The following is a 10,806-nucleotide window of genomic DNA, read 5'->3' as shown; positions in this document are numbered from 1 at the left end:
TTGGATGTCTAAAGCATTTGTAGCTATTGGATTCACTTTCCTTTCTTTGTGATGCTTTCTTTATTGAACTATTCCTTGTTAATTTTCTTTGTTGCTTTTGAAATAGTTTGAATATGAGGTATTTCTTTCATGCCTACTTTACCATTTTTCATGCATCTCGTGTTTGATTCATTTAACTGATAAATGGTAAGATGACATACTCTAAACAAAAGGAATGTTGAGCATTACCTGGATGAGAATTTGATAAATACAAGGACCCTGAAGCAAGAACAAAGTTCAACGAGAGGGCAAGAGGGTGATATACAAGGAAATGTGGGTCACTCAACAAACTTGGAGATGGGCACAAAACCTGAGAGAAAGTCAAGAATTGAGGAAATGAATGCGGATCCTCACGAAAATCAAAAGTGGGGCACGTGACAAACAGCCCAGGGTGCATTGCATGATCATGTAGACACAAAAGCATTTAGGACAAACATGTGCATATCGTAATAACATCATACATGACATATACAGGTATACCGGTAGAGCAAGGAATACTAGGAGAAAGCTGCACAGAATCAATGAAGAAGAAGGCTTTTAGTATCACCTGATGTTTTTTTGAAACCCTGTTTCTTTCAAGAAATATTTTTAAAATTCTGTTTTTTTTTCAAAAAATCAACTCATAATACAGAGGTGAGTTGAGCCTCGGGTCACGCTGAGGTATTTTTTTTAATTTAATTTCTGTTTTTTCAAAAAATCAACTCATAATACAGAGGTGAGTTGAGCCTCGGGTCACGCTGAGGTATTTTTAAATTTCTGTTTTTTTCAAAAAATCAACTCATAATACAGAGGTGAGTTGAGCCTCGGGTCACGCTGAGGTATTTTTAAATTTCTATTTTTTTTAAATCAACTCATAATACAGAGGTGAGTTGAGCCTCGGGTCGCGCTGAGGTGTTTTTAATTTATGTCTTTTTTTTAAAAAAAATCAACTCATAATACAGAGGTGAGTTGAGCCTCGGGTCACGCTGAGGTATTTTTAATTTCTGTCTTTTTTAAAATCAACTCATAATACAGAGGTGAGTTGAGCCTCGGGTCACGCTGAGGTATTTTTAATTTATGCCTTTTTTTTAAAAATCAACTCATAATACCGAGGTGAGTTGAGCCTCGGGTCACGCTGAGGTATTTTTAATTTATGCCTTTTTTTTAAAAATCAACTCATAATACCGAGGTGAGTTGAGCCTCGGGTCACGCTGAGGTATTTTTAATTTATGTCTTTTTTTTTAAATCAATTCATAATACAGAGGTGAGTTGAGCCTCGGGTCACGCTGAGGTATTTTTAATTTATGTCTTTTTTTAAAAATCAACTCATAATACAGAGGTGAGTTGAGCCTTAGGTCACTCTGAGGTATTTTTAATTTATGTCTTTTTTAAAATCAACTCATATTGCGAGAGATGAGTTGAGCCTCGGACCATGCCGAGGTATTTCTTTTAAATTTATGTTTTTCAAAAAATCAACTAATATTGCGAGAGGTGAGTTGAGCCTTGGACCATGCCAAGGTATTTCTTTTAAATTTCTGTTTTTCAAAAATCAACTCATATTGCGAGAGGTGAGTTGAGCCTCGGACCATGCCGAGGTATTTCTTTTAAATTTCTGTTTTTCAAAAATCAACTCATATTGCGAAAGGTGAGTTGAGCCTCGGGTCACATGCCGAGGTATTTCTTTTAAATTTCTTTTTTCAAAAATCAACTCATATTGCGAGAGGTGAGTTGAGCCTTGGGTCGCATGCTGAGGTATTTCTTTTAAATTTCTGTTTTTCAAAAATCAACTCATATTGCGAGATGTGAGTTGAGCTTTGGGTTACGCCGAGATATTTTTCAATTCATGTTTTTCAAAAATCAACTCATATTGCGAGAGGTGAGTTGAGCCTCGGGGCACATGTCGAGGTATTTTCGATTTTTATTTTTCGAAGATCAACTCATAATCCAAAAGGTGAGTTGAGTCTCGGGTCGCACGCCGAGCTGTTCTCGATTTCTGCTTTTCAAATAAAGAGGAAAATTTTGGATGGTCGAACAAAATTCAGTGCTTTTTAGTCTTTGCTCTATCCCTGTTTCACAGTGATAAGCAAAGAGGGGCAGCTGTAATCACTGAATTTTGTCCGGGATTAATTTCGTGTTTAAAAAAAAGAATTTTTTAAATTTTTTTGCATTTTAACCCCTGTACTTTTTGAAATTTACATTTTGACCCCAAACTTTCTCAAAATTACATTTTAACCCCTAAACTTTCTCAAAATAACGTTTCAACCCCAAAAGTTTTGCTGCCATTACATTTTGGTCCCTCTGGCAGCAATCAGCGCAAGTTGCGCACCTACACTGCAGCGGCCGACCTAAGGCATGGCCTCATTCTCCCCTAGCCACCTACCACCTGCAAAAGGAGCAAAAAAATCAACAATAAAAGGGGTTTTAAACCCCCAAAATTTGGAGGAAGCCAAAAAAAGAGAAACAAGAAAAAAAAAGAAAAAAACAAATTTTTGAGCGAAAAAACACAAAAAACGGCAGCTCCACCGCGCGCCACCGTGCCCACCACCACGACATCACCGTCACCGCCGTCCCAACACCTAGCAAAACAAACCAAGAAGCAAAGAAGCAAAAAAAAAAATCTTAAGCAAAAGAAAAAAAAAAGAGAAAGAAAAAGAGCAAAGAAGAAAAAAGAAAAAGGGAGGAGCGTCGTCGGCCGTCGCACCGCAGGCGGAGGAAGCGCCGGCAACAGCAGAGAAGTCGGTGGGGGCTGAACGGGGAAGAAAGAAAGAAAGAAGAAGAAAGAAAAAAAAAGAAAAAAGAGAAAGAAGGAAGAAGAAAAAGAAAAAAGAAAAAAGAAAAAAGAAAAAAGAAAAAGAAAAAAAATAAGAAAATAAGAAAATAAATTTTTTTACAGTCGGGTCAAACCGACCCGACCCGACCGACCCGCGACCCGCAACCCAAACCCAACAGCCCAAAAAATAAGTAAAAAAAAAAGAAAAAGAAAAAGAAAAAAGCAACACAAAAAAATCAGCCCAAAAGAAAGAAAAAAACAGCCCAAGAAGAAGCAAGAGCAGGCCTGCCAAAGAAAAACCAGCAGCAGCCCAACAGCCGAAGGCCCAGCAGCATCCCAGCATCCTGCAGCCCAAACGCAGCAGCCCAGTAACAGCAGTAACGGGCCCACTGCCCAGCAGCAGCAATCTAGGCCCAATAGCACAGCCCAACAGCAAAAAAAAGGAAAAATAAAAAAAAGAAGGAAAAGGCCCAAAATTGTGCAGCCCATAACTTTGGGTTTTGGTAAATTCTTTAACTTTTAATTTTGCATAAATATTTAAATGATTGTCTCGTTTTTAATATTATTGCATATTTTTAGGTATTTTTATTTTTTACGTTTCTTAATTTTATCTTATTTTAACTTTTAAATTCGAATAATTTTGATGCATAAGGTAACGAACCGATTTAATATTAAGTCATCAAATTCATCGCTATGTTGGGTGAATATTGATGGCTCGTGTTAAATACGGAACGCCCTTTTTAAAAAAAAACGAAAACATTCAAAAGTTCTCGTGTTCTAAAAAAAATGAAATAAATAAAAATGAGAATTTCTCAGGTTTAAATAGAATCACGATTAAATTTTAAATTAAATCGATTTGACACTAACTCGATGATTTCATCGCCATGTCGGGGTGAATATCATCGATTCGTGTTAAATACGGTATTTTAAAAAAAATCGTGTTTCAAAAACTTTCATGTCTTCAAAATTTCTCGTGTTTCAAAATAATAATAATAAAATTCCCCATGTTTCAAAAAATATATTCGTGTTTTTTTTAAAAAAAATTCGTGTTTCTAAAATTCTTGTATTTAAAAAAAAATTTCGTGTTTTAAAAAAAAATAAAAAGTCGTTGTGCTTTAAAATTCTCGTGTTTCAATCGGATCACGACTAATATTAAATTGAACTCGTATTTTTGAAAATGAAGACAACGCGCGTTTAACGAGATACCAATTTTGGGCGTCGTGAGGGTGCTAATACCTTCCTCGCGCGTAACCGACTCCCAAACCCTAATTTTCTCTGGATTTTCACGCAGACCTAAAACTACCTCTTTTTTAGGAAAATTTAAAAATAATTTTTTCTTCTAAAAAGAGAATTTATTAGGTGTCCCATCACACCTAGAAAAAAAGATCGGTGGCGACTCCTCTTTTGTAAATAAAATTTGAAACTTTGTTTTTAATTTTTCAATAATCAGTTCGACTAGCGCCCGTGCGTAAAATTTTTAGGTCGCTACACCAGAAATTACTAATAAAAAATAACAAAAAGAATAATTTAGATAAAATAGAATTTAGGAAAAATTTTAAGAGACTATTTGAGAGATTTTTTAGAGTTGATTTAGAAATTTGAGAGATTTAGGAGAGAATTGTTAGAAATGTGTGTGGGGGGTGTTTATACTTTCTTTTTATCGTTGGGGGGCCAACGGCTAGTTGAAATAGTCATTGGAATTGACCGTTGGAGCACGGGCGAAAGCACGCATATGTGGAAGCGCTTTACTAAAGCGCGCTGACGTGGTTGCATTTTACATGTCAGTAGGGAAAAAAGTGTTAAACTGAACACGTTTTTCTGTGTTTCTCCCAAAAACGACTCAAGCTCAGTACATTTTTGAAAAATCGGACCATTCCTATAATTATCAAGAAAAAACAGCCCATTTCTATAATTTTTTTAAAAATGGGACTTTTCTGGTCATTTAGTCGCCTAATTTAGCCGAGATATTCAAATATTTATATTGTCGTGTCTAATACTAATTATAAATTCTGAAAAAAATTATTAATTATAAACAACATGACATGAGTATGAGCAGGTTTCAGTTTTACCCATCTCATCTAAATTCAATAACACATGCAACTTCCACCTTTCCTCAGCTGCTCTCAACCAATGGCGGTAGTTTCCTCCAACAGCATCCCATCTTTAACCCTCGGCTCACTGAGTCAACTCGGAAGGCGTTCGCTCGGATGTCCATCACTCTCTCTAAAACTCACCCACCTCTCTAATTCATCTCTTCATTGCTCGTTAAATGTACCTGAAAACACACATGAGGACACCCCGATGGAGAAAAGTAGACCCTTTTCCCCTCTTTTCATCCCAATTATTATCTTAAAGCTGGATTTGTTTATTTGTTTCAGGGTTCCCACCTTATCCTACTGTTATGGACATTAATCAAATAAGAGAAAGATTACCACACAGGTGAAGTTAAACTCTCAAGTTTTGATTTATAGTTTCTGTTTAGCTTTTTTTTTTTTTTTTTTTAATTTGGAATAATATACTATTTGGTACCTTAACTTTACCAAACTCAAATATGAAATGGTGTATTATTATTTTTTGTTTTTATTTTGTAGGTTCCCATTTTTGTTGGTGGACAGAATAATAGAATATAAACCAGGCGTTTCAGTTGTTGGTATAAAGAATGTGACTATAAATGATAACTTTTTTCCTGGCCATTTCCCTGAGAGGCCTATAATGCCCGGTGTTCTTATGATTGAGGTACTCAACTTTTTCTTTCTTTCTTTTTGCCTTTTAGTTAGTTCTTCTTTGCTCTGTAGTAGATATGAATATACGTTGAAACGGATGTCTTCAGTGTCTTTTTTAAAAAATATTTTTCAGGATCTTGATAGAGTTAATTAAATTTGGATTTTGAGCTCTAAATATATAATTAAAATTGGAAAGTAAAAATAATTTACACAGTAATTCAAAATACAATTTGAAACTTTTATTGTGTTTGTTAAGTTTTATTTAGAGAATAATCCAAAATAAATTAATAGTCCAAATGTCAATTAAATCTAATTCACTTAACATATTGTAGCATCGCGTCGATATATTCAACTAGATTCATTCTCTCACCAATTTTCTCCCTTAAAAGTTTAGTTAAAACTAAACAGAAAAACAATTTATTTACAAAATAATTTACACTCTAACAAATTCCTCTAATGAATAGAATAAGTCTCTCTCAATCACATGCATAAACCAATAATCAAGTCTTTATATAATATAGGCTGCAGTGATAAAATTGTGATTCTCTAACTAGTTTGATTGAACCAAACCTTTAAAATTGTGTTGAATTGAGTACTTGATAAGGTGTAAAATAGAAAGAGATGTTCTTTCCTTTTAACTTTTTCAAATTTGACGACTTTAAGAAAATATAAAAACAATTAAAATATCTGGATCAGCAATTACAAAATGAAATTTGAAAGTACAACTCACAACACTAATAGAACGTTGGAGAATTTTACTATTGTAATCATTGTGAGCGACCAAAAAAAAATGAAATTTTTTTGACTTAGCTTCGTATTAAGCCATGCGCATGTTTTAGTATCACATGAAGCCATCTTTATAATTACTTATTATATTACTTGAACTAAAATAAGTGTGTCAAATACGGTATATATTCAGCTTTCCTAATTTTTAATATACATGTTTACAGATTACTAAAGTTCAATGGTTTTTAGATGATCTATTTCCTGTATACTAAACCGATGACTGCATGTTTACTACTAGTATGTACTAACAAAAGTATTTTGCTGGGTCCAGGCAATGTCACAAGTTGGAGGAGCAGTTATTCTGGAACCCGATGTGAAGGGAACTTCTGGGGAAGTTTTCTTTTTGGCCAGAGTCGACAAAGTGAGGTTTCGGAAACCGGTCATTCCCGGAGATACTTTGGTTATGAGGATGACACTTATGAAGATGCATAAGCGATTTGGAGTAGCAAAGCTTGAAGGGAAAGCGTATGTTGGGAGTGAGTTGGTATGCGAAGGCGAGTTCCTGATGGCCACCGGTAGTGATCCACAAGCTCGATTTCTTTATCCTTAATATTATATGGAAATCAAATTATTTTCTATGACACAAATGTTGCCTTAATATTTCTTTCAAATCCTGTTTCCTGGGATGCTATGAGATACATTAGGCTTTTGTTTTTTATGCATAGATTTTTGCTTTAAACCATCTAAATTATATATTCTCAAATGGTTATGAATTAATTAAATTAGTTACTATCCATAAAGTTATATTTTATGAAAATTTGTTGATATGCAGCTTGTTCCCTTTCACGAGATTAATGCATTGTGGGAGAGGTATTGTCTTCTTAGTATGTTATGTTAGAATCCGTTTTCGCGACATAACTATATTAATGTTTAGTTTAGATAGACGGTATATTTATCTCTGGTAATGTTAAATATAATGGTGGTGGTGAGATTAGTTATTATAGCGGTGGGATTGTGCACTATAGCATTGAGATTAAAAACAGAGGTGAGATGTGTGTTCAGATTCAAACGTAATTGTAGTGGTAAAGTGAGAATAAAAAATGACTATTAAATATATTAAATTACAAATGATAAATATGATTTTATCATTATTAGAAATTATATATAATAGAAGTAAGATTGGATACTAAGATTAAAATCAATGATGAAATGTATGTTTAGATTCGAATACAACCGTAAAGTTAAAATGGAAAATTACTATTAAAAACATTAAATTAGCGTGAAGGTATATATAATGAATATAATAAAATTATATTTATCTTAAGTAATAATTAAAATTATACGAAGGAAACACTGTTTTTATTCATTCCTAGCTAATAGGAGTGTTATTTTTCTCTACTAAAAAAAATTATTATATAATATAAGTATTTATCCAACTTAATCTAGAATTAAAATTACTTGGGCTTTTCAGCTTTACACATTAAAAGGGAAAAGAAACCTTAAAAAATAGAAAGGGCCATGGGTAAAATTGTAAAGAAAAAAGGTTGCATTGAATGCATAGAAGCAAAAATCACCAGTGAGAAATTATAAGTGTAGCACAGTAACAATCAGTTCATCGGGCAACTGTTGAACAAATAAGCATAAAATTGGGATGACGAAAAATATTTTTTATTACTAATTATATTATTAAATTATTATTAAAAATATATTTATTTTAATAATAGAATTATATTCATTTAAACTTATTATTATTAAACTAATTTTTATTTGATAATATGCTTTGATATAACAAATTAAATTATTTTTTAATAAAAGTTCAAGTTGAACAAAATTGATAAAATCAAGTTCAAATGGTTTTAATTGAGTTAAACATTTTCAATCATGTTATATTTAAACAAGTCAATATTGCTCCATACCTTTTGGCCAAGTGTCGATAGTTTTCAAGATATCAATACCCATCCTAAAATCGATACCAAATTGACATTCTGTTTTCAATTTATACAAAAAGTATTGATACGGTTACAAAAAGTATCGATACCTTTGACCAGGTATCGATAAATTGCATTTGGTATCGTTGTAAACTAAATTTAACGGTCACTGAATCAGACATTAAATGCTAATAGTATCAATACTCGTAGAAACAGTATCGATACCTTTTGTTTCAGGTGAATTTAATAACCTGGTATTTTCATCCCCAACGGCTCTATTAACTTTCTGATGTGACCTCGTAATTGATTTAGAATTACAAGTCACTCGATTACCCGACCGTTTCCAAATAGGTACTTGTTGCTAAAGAAATAAAAATAAGAATCTCGAAAACAAAGGCTTGTACGAGAAAAGAACCAACGTTAAAGAACGCGACCCATTTTCTATACAACAAAAAATTGAAACAATAATTAGAATCGAACAAACCTCGACCCGTTGTTTATGAAAACAAACAAGAACCGAAGGTATAAGAAATGAAAAAGAACGTCATAAAGCAAAGAGCCTTGATAAGTTCAGATTGTTTGTTCTAAAGAACTTAAGAGAACAATTCTCACAATATGCAAATTCATTTACCATCCACCAAAGTACAAAGTGAGCAATTATTTACAGTCAATTCTTAGGCATATGAATTGCCAATATCAAACATGAAATTGAATGTCTTAACTATGCATGAATGCATGAAGCACACAAATAGTTACAAAACTTTTATCTTGAATGTTGGCAATTAAAGGGACTTTGGCTAGCTGAATGGTCACTTAAAATGAATGTGAACCCTTCAATAATTCTTCTACTAAATTCAGACAATGAATGCTTGTGTCTTTAAATCTCCTCCCATTGAATGCGTCTATTCAAGGCTGGAATTCTAATAGTTATGAAGTTGCTGAAAAGTTGTTTTCCAAAGGTCATGTTCAGCTTCCATCTTGAATGCTCCATTAAAATCGTCCATTAAAAAATCACCTTTGAATGATTGAGTTTCTTTTGTCTTCCTTCCATTGAATTTTGGTTTGAAGATGAAAGGTTTTCAACAAAAATAACCTGCAAAGTAATTTAAATAAAGCTTCAATGCATAATTAAACAAACAAATGCATAACTGAAATGAATGCAACAAAAAAAAAATGAAGCATAATTAAAACACCACTTTATTTATGAATGCAACAAAACAATGAATGAAGCATAAATAAAACAACTCTATGTATGAATGCAACAAAATAGTCAATGAAGCATAATTAAAACACCACTTTATTTATGAATGCAACAGAACAATGAATGAAGCATAAATAAAGCAACTCTGTTTATGAATGCAGCAAAATAATCAATGAAGCATAAATAAAACAACTTTATTTATGAATGCAGCGAAACAATCAATGAAGCATAAATAAACAAACTTTATTTATGAATGCAAGTATGCTTTAAAATGCTTATTGAACAATGTATAATACGTTACAAAGTTGATGATCCTTATTTAATTCAGATTGAAATGTAGATTGTTCCAATTCAACCCAAATGGCTCGTACGAAAACATTAAGCGCCTCTTTAAACTTTCTATCCCTCACCCTCGTAATGGGTCCCATAGGTACGTGCTACACATCTCCAAATATTGGAACCTTCACGTTTGGAACTAAGGACGTTCTCATGCTCACATTATCCTCTCCCTCTTCGAGAGGATTTTTCTTCAAATCAGAAACATTAAAACTCACACTAACATTGTACTCACCTAGGAGATCTACTTATAAGAGCTATCGTTAATTTTTTCCAACATTCGAAAAGGGCTATCTCCTCTTGCAAGGAGTTTAGATTTTCGTTGGGTAGGAAACCATTCTTTTCGCATGTGTACTCAAACCAAATCTCTAAGTTCAAATACAACTTTCTTTTGTTCTTTGTTAGCATGTTTAACGTATTGCTCCGTCCTCTTTTCAATATTATCCTGAACCTTCTTATGAAGTTGTCTAACAAATTCAGCCTTTCTCTTACCATTTAAATTGATAAATTCATTAGTAGGCTATGGAATTAAATCCAAATTTGTAAGAGTATTAAAACCATACACTATCTCAAAAGGAGAAAATCTAGTGGTAGAATACACACTTCGGTTGTATGCAAATTCAACATGTGGTAAACACTCTTCCCATGTCTTTAAATTTCATTGAATGATAGCTCAAAGTAGTGTTGACAATATACAATTTACAACTTCGATTTGTCTATCAGATTGGGGATGTCATGTAGTGGAGAACAAAAGTTTAGTGCCTAGCTTACCCCATAAGGTCTTCCAAAGTAACTCAAAAACTTGGAATCTCGATCAGACACAATACTTTTTGGAATCCCATGTAACTTGACAATTTCCTTGAAAAACAAATTAGCAATATACTTAGCATCATCAATTTTTCGACAAGGTATAAAATGAGCCATTTTGGAAAAACGGTCTAGCACAACAAAAATGGAATCTTTCCCACTACTAGACCTTAGCAAACCTAACACAAAATCCATTGAAATATCTATCCAAGGTTTCATGGGTATAGGTAATGGGGTGTACAAACCATGGGGATTTACTCGTAATTTATCCCTTTTTCATATTATACAATTTTGATA

The 10,806-nt window shown here is 33.0% G+C and overlaps 1 protein-coding gene across 1 annotated transcript; it reads left to right on the top strand.

Moving 5' to 3' along the window:
• The first annotated feature begins 4,862 nt into the window (after window positions 1-4,862).
• Window positions 4,863-7,022, top strand: LOC105775970 (uncharacterized). The gene is made up of 4 exons (XM_012598451.2): window positions 4,863-5,099; window positions 5,167-5,227; window positions 5,380-5,524; window positions 6,569-7,022. The coding sequence occupies exons 1-4, from the start codon at window positions 4,883-4,885 to the stop codon at window positions 6,845-6,847; spliced, it is 702 nt and encodes a 233-aa protein (XP_012453905.1). The 5' UTR covers window positions 4,863-4,882; the 3' UTR covers window positions 6,848-7,022.
• Window positions 7,023-10,806: the final 3,784 nt, after the last annotated feature.

The sequence above is a fragment of the Gossypium raimondii genome, chromosome 10 (assembly GCF_025698545.1).
Source record: "Gossypium raimondii isolate GPD5lz chromosome 10, ASM2569854v1, whole genome shotgun sequence".
Lineage (NCBI taxonomy): Eukaryota > Viridiplantae > Streptophyta > Magnoliopsida > Malvales > Malvaceae > Gossypium > Gossypium raimondii.
This window is presented reverse-complemented; position numbering and strand designations above follow the sequence as displayed.

Coding starts and splice junctions, on each gene's coding strand:
- LOC105775970 (XM_012598451.2), top strand. CDS start 4,883: ATGCAACTTCCACCTTTCCTCAGCTGCTCTCAACCAATGGCGGTAGTT. Junction 5,100..5,166: donor GGACACCCCGATGGAGAAAA/GTAGACCCTTTT, acceptor TATTTGTTTCAG/GGTTCCCACCTTATCCTACT. Junction 5,228..5,379: donor AGAGAAAGATTACCACACAG/GTGAAGTTAAAC, acceptor TTTATTTTGTAG/GTTCCCATTTTTGTTGGTGG.